The 21,843-nt window shown below is 47.5% G+C and overlaps 3 protein-coding genes across 6 annotated transcripts in view; 2 read left to right on the top strand and 1 right to left on the bottom strand.

Annotated features, from left to right (window-relative positions):
* Nucleotides 1-130, top strand: part of ESS2 (ess-2 spliceosome associated protein) — a 12,050-nt gene extending 11,920 nt beyond the window's left edge. The window contains 1 exon segment of the mRNA XM_075568509.1: nt 1-130. This exon segment is cut by the window's left edge and continues 724 nt beyond it. The gene's annotated coding sequence lies outside the window, so the exon portion shown is untranslated.
* A 3,618-nt stretch (nt 131-3,748) lies between these two features.
* On the bottom strand, nt 3,749-5,231 carry TSSK2 (testis specific serine kinase 2). The gene is given in 2 exon segments (XM_075567885.1): nt 3,749-4,713; nt 4,715-5,231. Coding segments are annotated over 2 exon segments (1,056 nt in total). The 5' UTR covers nt 4,862-5,231; the 3' UTR covers nt 3,749-3,804.
* Nucleotides 5,232-7,117: 1,886 nt separating this feature from the next.
* DGCR2 (DiGeorge syndrome critical region gene 2) overlaps nt 7,118-21,843 on the top strand; it is a 37,267-nt gene continuing 22,541 nt past the window's right edge. For 2 of the 4 annotated variants that reach the window (XM_075568505.1, XM_075568504.1), the window contains exons 1-2: nt 7,118-7,447; nt 13,425-13,457. In XM_075568505.1, the coding sequence (XP_075424620.1) occupies nt 7,369-7,447; nt 13,425-13,457 (112 nt within the window). In that variant the 5' untranslated portion in view covers nt 7,118-7,368. The remainder of the gene's footprint in view (nt 7,448-13,424; nt 13,458-21,843) is intronic. The other 2 variants (XM_075568507.1, XM_075568506.1) reach the window with 1 other exon arrangement.

Here is a 21,843-nt window from a genome sequence, read left to right as displayed (position 1 = left end):
TTGAGAGATTATTTAATGGCAACTACGCAGGGTGTTGGTGTAGGTTGTATACTGCTTATTTTAGTCTACAATTTAAAAATGTTTTATATTTTCCCCTCACCCTTATTAAATATAAAACCATTCACCAGTCGGTGTTTTTGTAACGGTCTTTGTCACGTTCCGGCAGAATTTTATATGAATGAAAACGAACATAAACCAAACCCTGTATTCTCGGCTTCATCTGCTGCGACATTTGGGATGTCCTGTGAAGACGTTTCTGTGAACCTTCCTGCACTCGCATGTTTTGGGATGGGAGGCTGTTGCCAGGAGGGGGAAAAGGCATACCAGGGCAATGACTTGGATCAGTGTTTTTTTTTAAAACCTTTTGGGGGGGGTAAAGGAACCCTATAATTCTGAGGAACCCCAACCCTCTCTAATAGCACGTCTGAGAACAGATGCAGTGTAAGGAACCCCAACCTTCTCTAATAGCGCGTCTGAGAACAGATGCAGTGTAAGGAACCCCAACCCTCTCTAATAGTGCGCCTGAGATCAGATGCATTGTAAGGAACCCCAACCTTCTCTAATAGCGCGTCTGAGAACAGATGCAGTGTAAGGAACCCCAACCCTCTCTAATAGTGCGCCTGAGAACAGATGCATTGTAAGGAACCCCGACCTTCTCTAATAGCGCGTCTGAGATCAGATGCACTGTAAGGAACCCCAACCTTCTCTAATAGCGCGTCTGAGAACAGATGCAGTGTAAGGAACCCCAACCCTCTCTAATAGTGCGCCTGAGATCAGATGCACTGTAAGGAACCCCAACCTTCTCTAATAGCGCGTCTGAGAACAGATGCAGTGTAAGGAACCCCAACCCTCTCTAATAGTGCGCCTGAGAACAGATGCATTGTAAGGAACCCCAACCCTCTCTAATAGCGCGTCCGAGATCAGATGCATTGTAAGGAACCCCAAACCTCTCTAATAGCACGTCTGAGATCAGATGCATTGTAAGGAACCCCAACCCTCTCTAATAGCGCGTCCGAGATCAGATGCATTGTAAGGAACCCCAAACCTCTCTAATAGCACGTCTGAGATCAGATGCATTGTAAGGAACCCCAACCCTCTCTAATAGCGCGTCCGAGATCAGATGCATTGTAAGGAACCCCAACCCTCTAATAGCGCGTCCGAGATCAGATGCATTGTAAGGAACCCCAACCCTCTCTAATAGCGCGTCTGAGATCAGATGCATTGTAAGGAACCCCAACCCTCTCTAATAGCGTGTCTGAGATCAGATGCATTGTAAGGATCCCCAACCCTCTCTAATAGCGCGTCTGAGATCAGACGCATTGTAAGGAACCCCAACCCTCTCTAATAACGTGTCTGAGATCAGATGCATTGTACATTCTTCTGTATTTGGTACAATTTTCAAATGACCTGAAAATTGCAGGGAACCCTTTAGGGGTGCTCGGGGAACCCCGTTTTGAAAAACCCTGACTTAAGAGTGAGACCGCAAAGAAATTTAAGAAATTGCTTTACTGAGATTTGTGTCATTGTCTACTTTACGTACAACACTTGCCACTAATACGTTGCACTGAGACCGTGTGTCTGTCTGACGTGCACATGCTGTGAGTTCTAAACTCCACCTGGGTGAGCGGCCAAGCTGTCGGAAGCAGGAACCTGAGACATTGGGGCACACCCAGGGAGGCAGGGCACTGGTTACCAGTGAGAGATAACCCAATATGATGCACCAAACTATATGGGTTTTCTACCATCCATTTTGCCATGTTTTATCTGTGTGTCTCATTTATATATATATATTGTACAGGGATTACGTTCTTGCTCCTGCATTTAAAATAAACAGCATGTTCTTGTATAGCGCTGCTAGTTTTACGTAGCGCTTTAGTGACATTTTGCAGGCACAGGTCCTTGCCCCGCGGAGCTTACAATCTATGATTTTGGTGCCTGAGGCACAGGGAGATAAGGTGACTTGCCCAAGGTCACAAGGAGCCGACACCGGGAATTGAACCAGGTTCCCCTGCTTCACACTCAGTGCCAGTCAGTGTCTTTACTCACTGAGCCGCTCCTTCTCCTTTTCAGGCTTTCCTGTCTTTGGTATGTTTGCCTAGTATATTTGGATGTGTATATTTGTAAATATTGCCTGATAATAAGAGGGGATACACCTTGGCAACATTCATGCTTCTGGAGTTTTGTTAATCTGTCTCTCTTCCCCCAGGGTAGCCAGAGGAGGACCAATGATATATTTGGGTACCCATAGTTGTGTGAGGAACGGGTTACGTGCTGCACTCTGGGGAGGCGCTAGAAATGAATCGTGGTTATGGACTCGTCCCCTGTGGCAGAGTATTCACGTTAGCTGAGGGTAGCCACCGTTTCACCCATGTAAGTGCCTTTTCTTTCTGGTGCCCTCGGAGCGGGCAGGGTTATGCTTCAGAATATGCAGGTGTCCAAGGTGTGTGGCAGAAGATGAACAGAAACGCCCCAATGCACATCAAATATGAATATAGTGCTTTGAACTTTTTAACCCCTTTGGCCAGGGGTACTCCACTACAGTCTTCAAGTTCTCCCAACAGGTCAGGTTTTCAGGATATCCCACCTTTGGCACAGTAGGCTCTATCAGCGCCTGCTTCAGCACAGGTGGCTCACTCTTTGACTACGCCACTGATTGAGCCACCTGTGCTGAAGCAGGAATATCATAAAGACCTGGGGAGGGAGGGGGGGTGCTTGAGGACTGGAGATGAGCACCCCTGCCTTGGGTGCCGCATACATGTACCGCACCCCCTGCTATAGGCTGTATTATCACACTGTTTCCGCTTTTCTCTTTCCAGTGGAAGAACTACAACAGGGCACAGTATAATATTGGCGGGCGTGGGACCTGCTTTTGGGGTCACCGTGGCATGGTCGCAGGCTTTAAATGCTTTGGCCAAATGATTGAATTAAATGACCCTTACTTATGAAGAAAACCCATTTAGTATTGTACTAAATAAATGGTCCTGTTGGATGTGCATTGAGGCCTCCCTGTTTATCGTAGTATACTTGGCCTCGTTCCCAGTGGCCAACTGACATAAACAAATATATAATAGTGTGGGGTCTGCGTTTTGAGCTTGCTAAGGCTGCGCATGTGTCCTAAGATGCATGGACTTTAAACAAGTGCTGGTGATACTAGAAACATAAAGCACAAAAAAGGGCGCAGGAGGGAATACAAAGGAAAAAAGCAAAATTAGTGATAATGCAAAATAATTTAATAATGACACAAAAACATATGACACACAAAAATAGAGAAAGCACCCCCTTTCTCTATTTTTATGCGTCATATATGTTTTTGTGTCATTATTAAATTATTTTGCATTATCACTAATTTTGCTTTTTTCCTTTGTATTCCCTCCTGCGCCCTTTTTTGTGCTTTTATATTTCTAAGTGACCCCATTGATCACGGGAGAATAGGAGCAGTGGAGGGCCCTTACAACACCTTTTGGGGAGAGTCTTTGGGGATACTAGACTCTGAACCAAATGCAGTTCAATGATGAAGGATAAATAACCAAATCTACCCCCCAACTCCCCACCCGTCATAACCACCTCCATTCAGTCTGATCAGTTCACGAGTCGGAGAATGACCTCCAGTCTGACTCTGCCAGCAGACCAGTGTATATTTATTTAGGAATCAGTTGGATAAAGTAATAATCGTCACCCTCATCCTCTTCCCTCCACGCACATTTTTCAGCATTTTGCTAATAAAAAAAACAAGCCATAAGAACATGACTCCTTTTGATAGCTACTTTGTTGTGCAGGGTTAAAATGTGGTTACAGCGTTTTGCGCTATGCGCGGGGATTCTGTCTGCTCTTGGAAGTGGTGGATTTTGTTCTGGCTACGGAGGTGCTGGCTTGCTCTTGCTGCAGAACCATGTCCTGTCTGGGTTCCTCTTTAGTTTCTGGTTTAGTGGTTGCTTTGTCCTGCTTTGCTTCCTTTTGCCTAATTAGGCTGTGCTCCCCGGGGCTCTCGCCTTTCTTAACGCTGGCAGATTCCTGGACTCTATGTTTTGGAATCGACTGGAGCCAGGTGTGACTCAGAATCTCCTCTACTGTAAGACGACGAGTGGCATCTGGCTGCAAAATGCGATAATTTAAGTCTTTGCAGTCATTTGAGAGATGTTTAGAGCGTGGGAAATCCACACGGTGCTCCCTTTGTAGCCGGAGCATCTTCTTGATGTTTGAGTCGTCGTATGGCATTGATCCACAGACCATTATGAAAAGGATGACTCCCAAGCTCCAGACATCAGAGCCCTTGGGACTGTAAGGTATCCCCTGCAAGACCTCAGGAGCCGCATAGGCAGCCGAGCCACAAAAGGTTTTGCTAAGAGAAACATTGTCGTCGTCATCATCGAGAGTTAACCGCCTCGCAAAGCCAAAATCTGTGAGCTTCATGTTGAAGTCTTTATCTAAGAGGAGGTTCTCACACTTAAGATCCCTGTGAACAATGTCCAGATCATGGCAATACTTCACCGCTGTGACCAGCTGGGTAAACAGCCTACGTGCCACATCTTCCGGCAGTGCCCCTCTGGTCTTAATGAAGTCGAGCAGGTCCCCTTGGACACCCAGCTCCATGACGATGTAGACTTTGCCATCCGACGTCTCAAAGATCTCATAGGTCTTTACGATGGAACGGTGATTCATCGCGGCCAAGATCTCCATCTCGCGAGGGAGGAATCTTTCCAGGAAGTCAGCTGGTGCCTTTTTACCGGTCGATGATCTTCACGGCCACATTCAATTTGAGCCGATCGGAGAATGCAGCCTTCACTTTAGCGTATGACCCTTCCCCCAAATTGATGCCTAGAGTATAACCCCTCTTCTTAAGCACGGTGGAATCATCCATCATACTAGTCTTACCTAGCTAAGATGAGATCTAACCTTGATACATTAACTTCAAACCTCTGAATCTACATCATTGTAGGGTATTGTGCAGTGGAGGACTTGGTCCACCTAGCTATGTTCTTTCCTTCTAGAGTGTGATGATGTCACCTGTTCCATATTATGTCATAGGGCTGTGAAAATGTTGTCATAATTAGACTCCCCGACACCTCGCGGCTTAGACCAGTTCTCAACGTTTGCCATTTAGAAAGCATTATGAGCTGCAAGCCAAGTTTGTCCAGTTCAGTTGCTGGAGTGAACCGTGATGGCGAGAGGCTCATATATAGCTATTAAATACTGGGTTATCCACAGCAATCCATCGTCCAAACCGCCATGGGATAGCGGATCCAATGTTAATTCGCGGCGGTGAGTGACGGATAAGCCGTTTGATGGGTAACGGACTGTCGTATAACGAGGACCACCTGTAGACGGGTTGTTTTTTGGGGGGGGGGGGGGGGTTCACAGGAAGAGATAACGCAAAAATCAAATAAAAGTACAACTCTGGTTTTTTTTAGAGCAGGAATTAATAATGTTCAAGATGAGAAGAAAAAAAAAATCGGAAAGTTGACAGCTGCACTAGAATCACAGTATTTTCTGGCGTATGAATATATTGTGTGTATTTGTAGAAAAAGGAAATCCTGTGGGTAATCATGCTATGGATACACAAGCCAGCCAAATTGGAGAATTATGTAGAACAGGAGGTCTCAACTTCAGTCCTCAAGACCATCCCCCAACACCCAACAGGTCAGGTTTTCAGGATATCCCAGCTTCAGCACAGATGCCTCAGAGGCTCAGGCGATTTGAGCCACCTGTGCTGAAGCTGGGATATCCTGAAAACCTGACTGGGGGGGAGGGGACGAAGAAGAGTGCAGGTGGTCTTTCTTTTTTTTAAGAAATGTTGTGTGCACGCCACCCTCTGCCTTTTCTTCTCTTTCTTTCCACATCTCATCGTTCTCCCCCACTTTCTGTCTCCCCCCCCCCCCCTCTCCTCCATCCCTCCCCTGCATCCGTCTCCTCACATGACACACTCTCTCGCTCTCTCAGCTCACGGAGGTCCCCTTGTCCCTGAGAGAACCAGCAGGGTATAAGTACAAGTTGTGGCTTCCCTCGAGAGCCTGTAATCACCGTGATTGGGTGGGAGTTACCCCAGGTATAGGAGCGTGGCTCTTTGGGTGGGTTCCCCCTTGTGGCGATGCTAGGATTAATAGTGTGTGGTTTGCACACTTTTTTTTTTTTTGCCCGGGCGGGAATTCCTCTCGGTTAAGGCTGGGGCCATGGTACCGTGCGGAGGTGTCCGCACGCTGAGCGAACAGACTGCCTTAAGGCAGGGTTTGCATCGGCGCGGAAGCAGGAAGGGGCTTGCGTTGCGTGAGAAATTAGTCAAACTGATTTCTCAGCACGGCAGACAGGTTACGTGAGCGGTTCGCTCAATGAGGGCAAACCAGCTGTGACTTCAGTGGCACGCCCCCCTAGACACGCCCACGGACGGCACGCGTACCATGGCCAAAAAAAACGCACCCGCTTCAAGCAGGTAACGTCACGGCAGCGCGCGCCTCTGCACGGCCAAGGCACTATGGACCTGGCCTAATAGGACCGGGGCGCTTTCAGGGCTGGTGGAGCCTGGATAGACTGTGTACCGGTGACCCCGCTGCTTTTGTGTACCGCAGCCTGGTGTGACCAGACCATTGTGTGACAAGAATCAGGCACTAACTGGGGTAGGTTTACTGGCTCTGCACTTCTTTACCCCCAGGCTGTGTAAGGCTGCGGCCAGGGTGGCGCTGAGCGTGCGGGCGCTCATGCGCGTAGGCGCAAGCAAGCGGCAAATTAAAATCTGCTTGCTTGGCAAGCAGCTAAGCGCTGCCCATGCTCAGACGCTCGCTCACGCTGGCCATACACATTGCCACAATTGAGTTTCATCGCGGCCACGTGAGCGCGCCCGCTCAGTGCCACCCTGGCTGAGGCCTATTAAGGCAGGCAAAAAGCTCGTAAAGGTCCATGTTAAAAAGGACAAGAAGGTGACACACTGGCTCATTTGCATGTCATCACCCAGAATTCCCTGGCTGCAGTGGGAAGCACTGGATGCTAGCTAGATAATGGGGAAGGGCAGGTGTGTCAGTCACTCCCAGTCCCCTCTCGCTTCCCCATTGGTGGAGGCGCCCCTCCACGTGACGCGTGTCGGACAGTCCCGCCCCCGGCGCGCTCTGATTGGCTGCGCAGCGTTCTGTTTGTTGTGAGGGGGAGAGACTGGACGGAGGCCGCCATCTTGTTCTCGGCGCTGGGAGAAGCGGTGCCCCCCCCACCCCCCGGTACCGGGAGAAAAGAGCGGCAACGTTGGTGTTGGCGGAGGTTTCACTGCGGTTACCGTGGCCTGTTACTCGCTGTCGGGGGGGGGGTCTCGCACCGCGGCCCGTTATCCGGCGGGGCGGGGAGCGTCCGGTTTTTCGCGGCTCTGGCGGGAGGATGAACGGAGGATAAATGGTGCCCAAACCGGACAGCGGCACCTTCCTCCTCCTCTTCCTGCTCGTGCTGACCCTGACCGAGCCGCTGCGGCCAGGTGAGCCCGGTGCTGCGGAGAGGCCTGCAGGGGTACGGGAGGGGGGGGTAGGATGAGGTGCCAGGGACCCCGTCACATAGGGTGTGATAAGCTGTGCCAGGGGCGTGCACTGGGTATGTGCTGGGGTTGGGGGTATGACAGCCGTGTCGCCCATTCCCCTACCATCCCCTACCATCCCCCCCACTCCCTACCCCCCCACTCCCTACCCCCCATTCCCTACCCCCCACTCCCCCCCCCCCATTCCCTACCCCCCACTCCCCCCCCCCCATTCCCTACCCCCACTCCCCCCCCCATTCCCTACCCCCCCACTCGGCCACTCCCCCCCCATTCCCTACCCCCCATTCCCTACCCCCCATTCCCCCACCACTCCCCCCCCCCATTCCCTCCCCCCCACTCCCCCCCCCCACTCCCCCCCCCACTCCCCCCCCCCACTCCCCCCCCCCCCCCACTCCCCCCCACTCCCACCCCATTCCCTCCCCCCCCCCATTCCCTCCCCCCCACTCCCCCCCCCCATTCCCTCCCCCCACTCCTCCCCCCCACTCCTCCCCCCATTCCCTCCCCCCACTCCCCCCCCCCATTCCCTCCCCCCACTCCCCCCCCCATTCCCTCCCCCCCACTCCCCCCCCCCCCATTCCCTCCCCCCCACTCCTCCCCCTCATTCCCCTACCCCCCCAATTGTATCTAGTGACTGCCTGGTCACATGATCTTTCCCACAGCACTTTGCATCTTTGGTCCTCGTCTGTTGACAGCCATTTAGTGAACCCCAGACCTGAATCTTTGCCGATCGATCACAGGAGACCAGCAACTTGGCTAATTACGTATCATTGTGTAGATTGTATTGATGCACATAATAAAGGTGGGGGGGGGGAGGGGGTGTGAGGGGAAACTGGCCGCTTGGACTGCTGCATTAATGTGACAGTGTTGTGATCTGCCCTAGGATCTTCTCGAACTGATTGTGTGTGTTTGTAATCGCTGCTTTGTCTTCCTTCCCACAAATACAGCATGTTTATCTGCCTCGCTACGTTGGCTGATGCTGTTTTGCTTGTGCTGCAGTTATCATAGACAAACGCGACACTTGTACGACGCACGAAGCCGACGCATACTGAGGCCGAGATTATAGTGGTGGTGACTGCACCAAAACAAATACCTAAAGTCTGACGCGGGTGCCCATAGTGCGCGGGTCCTACAAGGAGGAGACCAAATTTTGATACTAGAAAAGATTTTGTTTTGAGACGCAATGGACGCGTGACATCGGCATCACGTGAAGCGGTTGAGCCAATAATGACGAACCGCTCGTGTGATGGTACTGGCCACGCTTCCGAGGTCTCTGCACCTGCCATGCAGGTTTTGCGCGCGAGTGACATCACACGGTCGCGGCGCACACCATGCAGCCTCAGTCTATAATCTCGGCCTCACATGTCCCCGACGCATTCAAATCTTTGTCACAGACACATGCCCTCAGATCTGTGTAATGTCATCTGCATTGAATGTTCCAGGAGATTCACCCATAATGACATTCTAAAATGATTCAAGTAATAGATTGCAAGCTCTTCAGGAAGCAGATTCCATTCACACACACTTTCTCTATCTTAGGCTGCGTCCATAAACACTTCGCTCGCGCGGAGGCTGAGGGAAAGCGGGTGTTTTCCCTGGCCATGATAGGCGCGCCGTCTGTGGGTGTGTCTAGGGGCGTGCCACTGATGTCATGGAGCTGGTTCGCCCTCATTGGGCGAACCTCTCGCGTGACCGGCCGTCGCGCCAAGAAATCAGTTTTAACTGTTTTTTGCGGAACGCACGCCTCCTCCCGCGCCCCGCACGTTGTTTAGACGCAATTACTGCCTTTATGCAGACTGATTGCTCAGCGTGCGTCCGCACGGTCGTCCATACCATGGACGCAGCCTAAGGCTGGATAATTTTATGGTTTGTGGCTGTTTATAGCTCCGTGTAGGGTTTTACCTTTGATAAAATCAGAACTTGTTTTTGCGTTGCAGACAGATGGGTGCAGACATACTGGGTTTGTCCGTAGTTCCCTGGGTGACTTGCTTACTGTGTCCGTGTGCTGGTCACAATCATTTGAGAGTTTGTAGCGTTGTTACTAGACAGAAACCGCACGAAGGACAAATGTGACAGGGTTGGGATCATTGTTTGAGATCTTACAGCCCCACCCTTCTCTCTGCGTAGAGCAGGGGGGACTCAACTCCAGTCCTCAAGACCCCCCCCCCACCAGGTCAGGTTTTCAGGATATCCTTGCTTCAGCACAGGTGGCCCAATCAGTTGAAGAGCATGCTTCAGTACAGGACACTGATTGAGCCCACCTGTGCTGAATCAGGGATATCCTGAAAACCTGACCTGTTGGAGGTCTTGAGAACTGGTGTTGAGCACTACTGGCGTAGAGCAACGGTGCACTAACTGGGGGGGGGAGGAGCGCAGGCGGTTACAGAGGCCCCACGCTCGTCGTCATGGCATTTAAATTAAATGCCGGGGGAGGCGTGAGGCCTCTAACTCACTTACCTGCTCTCTGCGGGTCTTCGGCGATGCGTCGCCATGGCAACGTGTGTCAAAACGCAAGAGACGTGATGTAATTTGATGCCGAGTGATTGGGAGAGGGGGCGCAAACGCTGCGGCTCCTGGGCAGGGGGGCGCTTCTCAAGAAGTTTGTGCACCCCTGGCATAGAGAACAGATTGATTTTTTTTTGGTACAAAGAAGGCAGTAGGGGATTTAAATCCGTAGAAAGGGATACATAACCTATGTGTGTTTTATATGGAAGTTCTCCCAAAAATGATGTGATGTGGTCAGGGACAGTTCACGCTGCGTGCAGTGGTTACAATGATAAGGGGTCATGTTATATCGCTGTGTGCTGTGCAGCACTTGCAATGTGATTTGTGTAAAAACTGAGCATGTGGTGGGTGACTCGAATCACATGTTGGTTCCTTGGGCAATGAACACATGTACTGCTCAAGCGTTTTATGGAATTGGGAATAAACGGCTGGAATTGTTTTGTCCTCATAATTATTGAGGCATTAGATTTCCCGTCAAGTTTAATTGTGCATTTGACCGTGCCATTTATCATGCAGTTATAGTGTGTTGGACTGCCAGTGCACTGTTTCAAACGTGGGTCAATGTCATCTGCATGGTTCTGTGAATTTAAAATACAGATTTCCAAAATGAATATTACCCCTTCGGTGCAAGCGGGAGTGCAGTGCATTTCTGGGGAGAGCCTGTTCGAGACAGATCACTTGGTTTGACGTGTTCTACTTTATAAAGCTTAATTCAGAGCAGTGGTGGCCAACTTCAGTCCTCAAAGGCCACCCACAGGTAAGGTTTTCAGGATATCCCAGCTTCATTATGACTGAGCCACGTGTGCCGAAGCAGGGATATCCTACAAAAATCTGACCTGTTGGAGGCCCTTGAAGACTGGAGTTGGCCGCCCCTGATTTAGACAGAGAATTTCTGCTTCAATTGAAGAAACTTTAGGAAATGTTCTTATCTAGAGGGAATACTTTATTAGCTTGAAATATCTTCTGCCCGGCTGCCTGAGCTAATAACCGTTAGAGGGAAAGTCTTTGCCAGTGTACGTTTGTTCTAATTAACAGGGACGAAGAGATGTGTATCTGTCCTTGAGGTTACAGTGTTTTTTTTTTTTTAAGATACTTTGATGTTGGCTTTTTCATGTTCATGCTTCTATGTTGGGATTTGCCTTATAACACCTTTAAGAACACTGTAGACACTCGAACAAGCCCCAAGCACTCACAACTCACCGGGTAGGACTTTACTTTACTCGCTTCCACGGAGTGAGATACAGACTGCCACACTAATTATACACTGTCTCCTGATCATTATAATACCCCTGCACGTGAAGGCTGCTGACAACAAGCCATTTCATACTACGTTTATTGCCTCATACAACCACTATCCCTTCCACATGTGCTGGGATTTAAGTGTCTTTAGAGCTGCCAATGGTCTCTATATATTTCTCTTATAACACCTTTGTCTGTTTTTTGCAGTGCGTTGTAGGCCCCTTTATCTGCATACTGTACTTGGTTTATCATATAGAAAAGTATAGATGGAATGCATAAATTAGTCCATTTTTTTATATAAAAAAAAGTGTATATATATATATATATATATATATATATATATATATATATATATATATATATATATATATATATATATATATATATATATATATATATATATATATATATTATATATTATATATATAATATATAATATAATAATTTTTAAAAAATTTTTTTTATAAATCCTGCTCATTTCAGGGTAGAGTGCATAGTCTATTGCAGGAGTAGCCAACTCCTGTCCTCGAGCCACCACCAGGTCAGGTTTTAAGGACATCCCTGCTTCAGCACAGGTGGCTCAGTCAATTGAGCCACCTGTGCTGAAGCATGGATGTCCTTAAAACCTGACCTGGTGGTGACACTTTAAGACTCGAGTTGGCTACTCCTGGTCTATTATCTGTTTTTTTTTGCTCTGTTCTGCATTTACAATCCCTCGCACTCGTCTGCTTTTTAGATTTCTGTACAGACATTTTGCATCCAAGAAAAACTTTCATCTCTCACTGAAATGTCAAGGATTTAATGTACAACATTGACCCACTTTAGAAGCCAGACAGGAAAAGCCAATTATGTCAAGACACTAGCTGGGGGCGGGCGACCCATTTGTGCGTTCCCAAGGAAGTTAACTCTTTCATACATTGGTGTCCAGGACTAAAACTGTAGGGAAGGGACCTCTCTCTTGCTTGGTGGCACAGCAGAGCAATGACTTGCACACTTGGGTTGTCTGGTAAATGATTTCAGATGTCTGATATTTTCTGCGATTTTTAAAGGTGTAACCTTCGGTATGCAGTATTTTTTTGTTTTGATGAAGGAGATTATCCTCCATGCCCAGTGTTATTTTCTTTGTCTAACATCAGCTCTTATAAGCCTACTTGTCTGCTTTGGTCTTTTATGTAAGTACGTGGTAAGTCAGAGAAAATGAGTGATGTGTATATATTCGAAACCGTTGACCACGGTGGTCCTAAAACAAGATGATTGCATAATTTGGGACTATCGGAGATTTTCTGTAGGATAAAGTGGTACAGAATATTGCAAATTATCACAACATGGGGGCCCTACCTCTAGTTCTCGTGCCCTGCTGGTACGGTTTGGCTTCTTCCTAATTATACTGGAGTGAAAGTGTGAGGTTTGGTGATTACTGTTAAACACGGCGATTGGTTTGTTAGGACGTTTACATAAAATACAATCTGTATAAGGAAATGATTGAAAAAGTGTACGTGTGATCCAGACATCTTGTAATATACATCACATTTTTATGTGAAAAAAAAAATGATACAAGGAAGATTTAAAAAGTGCACCCAACTGGTCTGTCCCAGCTCACGACTATGGGACAAAGCAGTGACCCGTCTCTGGTTTTCTTCCAGAAATGCTGCAGTGGAGTATATTTTAGCAGATTTCTTGCTGAATAGACCATTATATGAACAAAAATGTAATTCTAAGGCAGAGATGTACTTTCACTTTAGTAAGTCATTATTTAATGGGTGACTTTGTAAGAGTAATTTAACACTAAAGATTACTTTGGCTAAATGCATTTTCCCTACTGAGAAGTGACACTTGTAAAGTATTCTGAGAACCAGTATAACACATTTTCTGCAAACATTAGTGTCACGGAGCTGCCAGTGTATCTGGAACAACAATGCCTGACCACCAACGACTTTCTTTATAAGCGCTTACATTAATAGCAAATATGTATTCTCTGTTCATTATTTTAATGTGCTTTTTAATGTGTGAAACTAGGCATGATGGTAGCTTAGTCATAGTACAAGTCGGAGTAAAATAAACGTGTGTTTGTATACTGAGCTTGTGGACCTTTTCCTATCCCTTGTAAATACTTTCTCTGTGTTGTACTCCATTAGATTGTAACTGTTTTGGTAAGTTTCTTTTAAATTTTAAATTACAGGTCCACGGGTAGTTCTGGCAAGACTGCAATCAGGTGAGCATGCGTACAGCCCTGCTGGTGAAGAGATAGAAGGGTAGAAATGCTTTGTTGTGAATGGGCGTTTAGCATCGACTGACTATAACACATTGACACCCTCAGCACTCGGAAGGACTGCCGGCGGTCATGTAAACACAGGGAATATAAAACCATTCTGCATTTTGTTTTTCTTCAACCGTTTTATATAAATCGCATGTATTCCCCATAGGTTAGTCTGACTGTAATGTTATGAGGGGTACATTGCCAAGTTTGTAGGAAAGAGTCAATAGTTTTGACAGATTTTTATAATGAGTTAGGACTGTTACTGTAACCCGTCAGCATTGAAACCGCCTCCCTGCTCTGCATGTAACCCCCTTACATTGCATTGCTCTTGCAGCACTGACCAGAATGAAACGGTCATATTTATCGTAATTTAAACTCGTCCGTCGTTCTCCGCCTCTGAGAGCTACTTGTATTGTCCTTCTTTGCAGCTTATTTCTGGTCATCACCTTTGGCTTTGTGTGAGAGTGATGCACCCAGGAGCTTGCTGGCTATCAATTTATTGACAAATAAGATTGTTCTGTACTTTATACTACATGTTGGCGTCCAAAAAAGGAAATTAGGCCCTTGCCCTGTGAGTTGTAATCTGTATTATTTTTGTTCTGTGAAACAGGCTCTTGTTTACCTCCGCCCTCCTCCTTTTAGGAAGATGGTTTCCTTGGCTACATTTTTTTCTGGGGAGGGGAGTGGGAAAAATAAAAAAGTGGGGGGAGGGGGGGCGTACGAAAAATAAAGACGGGGGGCACAAATCCAGTTAGAGTTTTACAGAGCAAAGCGTCTTATGACAGTCAATCATCTAGCAGGTATATACAGCTCAACCCCGTTATTTCGCGATCCGTTATAACACGATGCTAGCGTGGCTCCCAATTTTCGTATTTATGAATACTTTACAACACGATTATTGGTGTCTTAAATACTTTATTGTACAATGCATACAATTGTACATTATTTCTAACGCGATCCGCTTATATTGCAATGTGAGTCTTTGGACCCCAAGCCCAGCGTTATAAGGGGGTTGAACTGTAACAGTTTTTACAGCAGAATTGAGTGTGTCTACTCCTGGGTGTCCAGCACCCAGAATCTATGGCACCCAAACCTTCTGAAAATCTGAGCAGGTGTCGTTGTTAAGATTGACCAGCTTTTCCATACAGCAAACCTGCCATACATTATTTTTAACTTTGGAGATTGGGGGGATAATTGATTGCTTCCATACTGCCGCTAGTTCGCGTCTTGCGGCTGAAGACATGGCACACTTATTTGTTCTCGTCTCTCGTGAGGAGGTGGCATGGTTTGTTTAAGAGAAACAGCCAGGGGTCCAGAGGGGGATCCAGACCGCAGAATCTATGGGACCATAATTTGATTTCCAGCCAGTAAGCTGATACAAGTGGACACCCCCACCACATGTGCAGGACTGAGGCCTGTTCTCCACATCCCTTTGGACACATTGATGGGTACCCTGGGATAAACTTAGCTAGCCTCATGGGGGTGAAGTACCACCTCATCAGGACCTTTCTAGGTGTTTTCTCTGATAGTGATACACATGGAGGATCTGGCAACCGCCTGAAAAATGTCGTCCCAGGCCTCCAGATCTAATTCCTCGCCCAGGTCCCTTTCTCATTGCTACATGTATTTCAGTTTTTGATTTGTATGGGTGGGGGGGAGGGGGGGGCTAACAAACTAACTGTACAGGTTTGATATCAGCCCTGACGTGTTTCTATTCTCCAGACATAGTGTCTCAAATCTTGTTCGAGATTCGGGGGGCTGGATTATGTTGTAGAAGGTACAGGAGGAACTGATTTGGGATAGCCTTTTCTTTGTGAACGTATATGAAGTTCTTGGGAGATCCCTCTGAGCCCACGTTCTTTAATCTCGTGACACCTGCCATTTTCCTGCTGTCAAACCAGTCCAGGGCAAATTCTGGGCTGTCAGAGTGGATAGAAAGAGGTGATCTGGCACACAATCAATGAAGCACTATAATGTCACCTGCCGGTGCCCACGGACCAAGGGGGGTCGTCCTACCATTGTCATAGAGTGGGGTCATTAGGGAATTACGTGTTGTAAGAAGGTATCTAACTGCGACTGAGTCCCATAATTTGAGAGAGTGGGCTATAATTTGGCTGGAGTGGGGTATATCGGATCTCTTCCCCACAGGGGACCATAAAAGATTACTCTGCTCGGCAGGGGCAACCAGGTCGTATTCCAAAACTACCCAGCGTCTGTGGGCTGGGTTAGAGTGCCACAGAACTAGCTGGCTAGTCTGGGCCGCTTTGTAGTAGGACAGGAGGCACGAAAGACCCAAGCCTCCTGCCTTGTTTGGTATATTTAAAATGTTCTTACTAATACTTGGTGTTTTTGTTTTTCTAGTTGAATTTGTTTATAGTAGATTGGAGAGTCTTCAAGTCCTCTAGGACTAAAGGGATGGGCAGAGTCTGGAAGAGGTACAGGAGGCGAGGCAATATGTTAATTTTTATGCTATGAATTCTGCCTATCCATGAGATAGCGTGGCCGGACCATGACCCGATGTCAGCTCTGAGAGCCCTCAGAACCTTTTGGGTAATTTTCCCGATTTAGAGGGAGCCATAATCCCTTGTTATAAATATTCCTAAGTATTTGATCGCCACCGGCTGCCACTTAAAGAAAAAATTGTGGAGTGATCAGTTTAACCTGGTCTCTAGGCTAATTAATGTTTAGTGCCCCGGACTTATTGCTATTCATTTAGAAACTTGATATTTCCCTAAAGCGAGAGATTGGAGTACAGGTTGGGGAGTGAGGTTAAAGGTTTAGTTATTGTAAGGATCACATAATCCGCAAAGAGAGCAGTTTTGTAGACCTGGTCCTTCACCTGCACACCTGCACACCTGCACACCTGCACTCCTGCTATTTTGGGGGGCACTGCATTATTCTGGAGTACCCATATCCTGGCCTGACACACGGCAAGCTAACACCATTTGCCAAAATCCAGACTCTGTGGAGCCGGAGCAGAGGGTGGGCTCGGTATGCAAAGAGTCGGAGGGACCACGTTAACCCATGCCCCCTTGCTACCAGTGAAAAGGTGCCCGCCCGGTTTTACAATACTGGCAAATCAGTGATTGGCTGGCTGGAGAATTTCCACGCTTTGATAAGCTGTCCAGGTTGGTGTACGAGGGCCTGAATGCTTGAGCGGGCTTGCAGCCAATGGGGAGCGCAGATGCCACGCGCAGACCAACCGCGGAGAATTCCAAGGTGCTCAGAACTGAATAGACGCGAGCCAGCTTGAAGGATTTTAAAAGCAGGCATTGCATGCAGAAAACAGTTCCAGGACTTTTGTGAGTAACTACCGGTCATTGGAAAGTGCTCTAAAAAGGTGATCTTAAGGAATTTTGTTCCGGAAACGAATGTATTCGTTAGCCCCATTCCCAGTAAGTGCGTTAATCTTGAATTGTGTAACTTTGTGTGTCTCTTTTATAAGAAATAAATGACCATTTATTTTACCATCTCGTTTTGCTCAATCAAATGATCCCGGTTCTAAAAAGGGTGTTGTAGAACCTGGTCTCCCGTGACGGGGGTTAAGCAGAAACCTGGTTTTATTAACTGCAATCTAGTTTGTTTCCGTCACTTCCCTCTTTCTAAGACACTTGCATAGTATGCAGTACAACAAGGTACAAAAGACAAAGTACAACTGACACAAATGATAACCCAGAAACAAGTAGCAACCGAAATGGATATTGTTTTGATTGGGAGCTGTGTGACCTTGTAAGACTTCTCTCCCCCCCCCCCCTCCAAACAGGTCAGGTTTTAACACAATCACATTGTAACATGATCTCTCATCATACGACCCACCCCCAGTAGCGATTTAACAGCCGGTATGCAGAATTGTCCCTGACCACATCGCGTTGTTTTTGGGAGAACTTCCATATAAACATTGGTTATGTATTCCTGTATTCAAGGAAAGGGATCCCCTACTGCATTCTGTTTGTACCAAAAATCAATGTGTTCTCTACGCCAGGGGTGCTCAACTCCAGTCCTCAAGGGCCACCAAGTGGTCAGGTTTTCAGGATATCCCAGCTTCAGTGCAGGTGGCTCAATCAGTGGCTCAGTCTTTGACTGCACTGCCTGTGCTGAAGCAGGGACTGATTCAGCCACCTGTGCTAAAGCAGGGATATCCTGACAACCTGGGGGGTTTTGAGGGCTGGAGTTGAGAACCCTTGTTGTAAGGTAAATATAATTGCAGAAAAATAAGCGTGCTCAGTAGTGTAATGTCAGATTTGCATACTAGCTTGGCAGTCAGAGTTAAAACAGGAAATCCCCAGTCTTGGATGCCTGCTGTGGGAGCGGGGGAGCCTGCAGTGTTCCCCCTCCCAGATGTGTGATGGTGCCTCCTCACTGCTTTGTGCCCTGGATGCTTTCACTGAACAGAGTTCTTTCCCACGGTTCATTAGCACAGTGAAAGGAAAGGAAAGGCCTCTCAGCTTTTTGTTTAGCTAAGCAATGCCTGGAAAGCAGTTTCTGTGGAACGTATTATTCCCCCTAGATCAGATGTGGAGAGAGATGCAGCCGGGAAGTGTATGAGTGGAAAGAAAAAGAAATAAAACAATGCAATTGATGTCGTCATGCTGTAGATGTACCTTTGCTGGGACTTGTTCAAATGGATTACGAAGGAGTGTCCTTTCTTAAGGCTGCCGTCTTTCCAGGGTTTTAAGATCAAGTCCTGTTTTTATCAAAATATTTCGGGGATTTACAAAATTGGCAACCCGTACTCGTGTAACACGTTCTTAACTAGTTTAACTCTTTCACTGCCAAGTAAGCCATCAAAGCATTGCAGAGGTTAACATCTTTGTAACGTAGGCCCAAAAGTCTCTACTGTGTGATGCAAAATATCCCGAAGCATCTGAAGCACACAGCTCACGTTTTCCATAGGGACTCATTCCTGACCAAGATTATATTCCTGCGATGCTGTTTTCTGACTACATTTATAGTAGCAGAAACTTCTAATAGGTCTCAGATAATTTTGTATACACTGATTATTTCTTAGCCAACAACTGTGAACAGGCTTTTTAATGATGTATGTTACTTATGTACAGAAAGAGAAAATGAAGGCAATCTCTAAAATTAGTTATTTTTGGAATGAAGTGGCGCTGAAATTGAATCTGTGGCATGTTCTGTGCGTGTTTACAGTTCTGAATCGAGCATGTGCATTTTGTTCATTCTGGAAATTACATTAGAACAGGAGTGGCTAACTTCAGTCTGTAAGGGTCAACAACAGGTTAGGTTTTTACGCTATCCCTGCTTCAGCAAGGGGTGCAGAAAAGACTGAGCCACCTGTGCTGAAGCAGGGATATCCTGATAACCTGACCTGTTGGTGACTCGAGGCCTGGAGTTGCCCACCTCTGCACTAGAATAGAGGGAGTGTTGTGGCTGGTTGTACAATCCCCTATACAATCCTGAAGCAGCCATGCGTCCCCGATCACAAAATAAACTACCGCCAAATGTTCCCTTCTAATGAGCCAAAAACGTCTTCCTTCTGGGAAGCGAACACTATAAAACGTCTTCCTTCTGGGAAGCGAACACTATAAAACGTCTTCCTTCTGGGAAGCGAACACTATAAAACGTCTTCCTTCTGGGAAGCGAACACTATAAAACGTCTTCCTTCTGGGAAGCGAACACTATAATCATTAAGTGAACGAGTTACATGCGGCCCTCCCTTCTATCTTGACACAGTACCAGTGATGTCTGCGTGACTACCTGTTGCCATAAAGCAATATTAATGTGCTCAACCTAGCATCTGATGAATACAGTATATTACACCAGGGGTGCGCAAACTGGGGGGGGCCTGACATTTTCTATGGGGTGTGCAGATCCGGGGCCCGCGCTTACATAGACCCCGTGCTCTTCCCCACATCATTTAAACTGGTTGCCGTGGGAGAGCGCGGGGCCTCTGTAACCGCCTCTTACCGTCTCTAGCTTCCCCTCCTGCATCTTCTGATAGCGATGCCACCTTACCATGACAATGCGACGAGAGGAAATGCTGGAGAGCAGGCAAGGGGACAGAGGGGGTTCGGCTAAAAAAAAGTGTACGCACCCCTGTCTTGCACAATAGTCTGAACCGTTCTGTACATTTGCTCAATGTTTAAATGACATTTTGTGTATGTTAGGCTCCTAATTGGACTTGATTCACAAATAGCACCCTGTAACTGTGGATAAGGTCTTTGTAATGAACTGCCTTGACATTTCTTTATTTAGATAGTGGCCTTATCTAGGGCGCTGTACATTGTTTTACTAACTAATGGTGGGGTTACATATGGACCATTTGAATGTGATTGGTATAGAGTCATTGTTAACATGTTTTGGTGGTGGGCGGGGTCAGAATATTATGGTCTGGCTATGGGTTAGGTGCCTTAAGAGCTTTCTTGGTGGGCAGGGTTTGGGTTCATGTCTCTGTATTTAGTCTGGTCAGTGGCATGGTGATGGGTTTCACAGTGGAAGCGATTGGTGAGGTGGGTGACTTTGGAGAGATATTAGGAAGGATTCTTGGTAGGGGAGATCATGGGTGTTGGTGAGGGAGAGGATGGGATAGAAGGTTAATGGGAGACCATGGAATGCAATGGAGTAGAGGATGAGTTTTGAGTTGGCTTCTGAAGATGGGAAGGGGGCAGATTGGATGTGGTGGAGGAGCTTGTTCCAGTGGAGGGGGTGAGTCAGGCAAATGATCGGAATCAAGAGGAGGTACAGGGGGCTGGGTGCGGGAGAGTGAGGGTTGTGGCATTCAGGGAGCGAGCAGAATGGGAAGCCGTGTAGCGAGAGATGAGTGCTGTAAGGGATGGACAAGGTGGGAAGGATCAATGGTGAATTCAAGGTTGCAAGCGGGGGGGGGGGGATGGTGGTGATTGGGTAGGATAGGAGGGAGGACGTAGAGAACTTCAGTCTTAGCTGGGTTGATTTTGTAGGAAGTGGGAGGACATCCAGGTGGAAATGGCAGAAAGGCAGGCAGAGATACGGGTGGAAATGAGAAGTAGATTTGGATGTTTTCTGTGGAAAAAAAATGTACGGTGAATCCATGGAATGAGATGAGGTCAGAGGGACGCAGTGTAGAAGGAAAAGAGAGGACAGGGACATAGCCTTGGGGTATGCCCACTTGGAGGCTGGTGGTGACAGAGTAGGAGTGTTGGCGGAGTTAGGTTGAAAGTCATGAGATGCCAATGAGGTATTTGTGATGCAGAGGTTGGTGAGGGTGGAGATGAGTGAGGTGATCATTGTCAAAGGCCGAGGTAGATGAGGATGGAGGAGAGACTGGAGTGGCGAACTTGGGAGAGAATGTTGAAGGGCAGTTTCATTAGTGTGTGAGGGACGGAAGCCAGACTGGACAATGAGGAGGAGGGAATTGCTGTGGATGAAGGTGGAGCGTTGGTTGTGAACGATGCAATGAGTTTGGAGAAGTATGGAAGGAGTGAGAGAGGGCGAAAGTTGGAGGGGAGGGCAGGGGTCAATTGTTTTTTTTGAGGAAACGGATGACCACAGCAGTTTTGAACAGTCTAGGATGTTTTGGCCTTGACAAAGCCGCCGGGGCATTTTGCCGCTATGTCCACCACACCCGACCGCCTGCTCTGACGTGCCAAGTCTGATAAGTGCATGTTTAAATGTCCTGCGCGGGACCGCTACACTGCCTGGCTTGTCGGAGCGTGTAGAACAGCTGCTCCGATGCGCCATCTTTAGATATCTCGAACGGGACACTTAATGATGATGCGTGGGAACGACTGGTCTTCCCGCTCTGACAAGCCATGTCTGATAAGTGCATGTTTACATGTCCCGTCGGGGAACTGCCTTGTCTGGCTGCACCGTCTTCAAATGTCCCGCACGGGATATGTAAACATGCACTTATCAGACCTGGCTTGCTGCGTGGGACTTGCGCCGAGCTGCCCCTGCGGCGACGTGTCTTGCCTGCTGCCAAACATCTCATTTTGTTTTTTGAAGGCATCTGAGTTTTGTCCGCTGGATAGGGAGAGGTTGAAGGAGAGAGAGAGTGGAGTGAGATGAGGGAGGGTGGAACAGGGTCTGAAGGGGATGTGGTGGGATGCGAGCATTGGATGATTGAGAAGAGATCATTGTCAGAGTTTTGGCCTGAAAGAAGGGTAGGGGTGGTGGATGGCGGGGGAGGGACGGCCCCAGTGGGGAAGGAAGCACAGATTTTTTTATTTTTTTTTAAACAAATTAAAAAAATTTTTTTAAAGTCTGTGCAATATCTGTTATGGTTGGATCATCTGAACTCTTCAGCAATTATACAACACTATTAAAACCTTGTGATGGTAGCAGATCAGATGTTGTGGTAGCTAATGTATTTGTTTCTGATGTGTTGGCTGTAGGATGATGC

This window comes from Ascaphus truei, chromosome 13 (genome assembly GCF_040206685.1).
Source record: "Ascaphus truei isolate aAscTru1 chromosome 13, aAscTru1.hap1, whole genome shotgun sequence".
Taxonomy (NCBI): domain Eukaryota; kingdom Metazoa; phylum Chordata; class Amphibia; order Anura; family Ascaphidae; genus Ascaphus; species Ascaphus truei.
The sequence above is the reverse complement of the archived record's forward strand: the minus strand, read 5'-3'. Positions and strand labels throughout refer to the sequence as shown.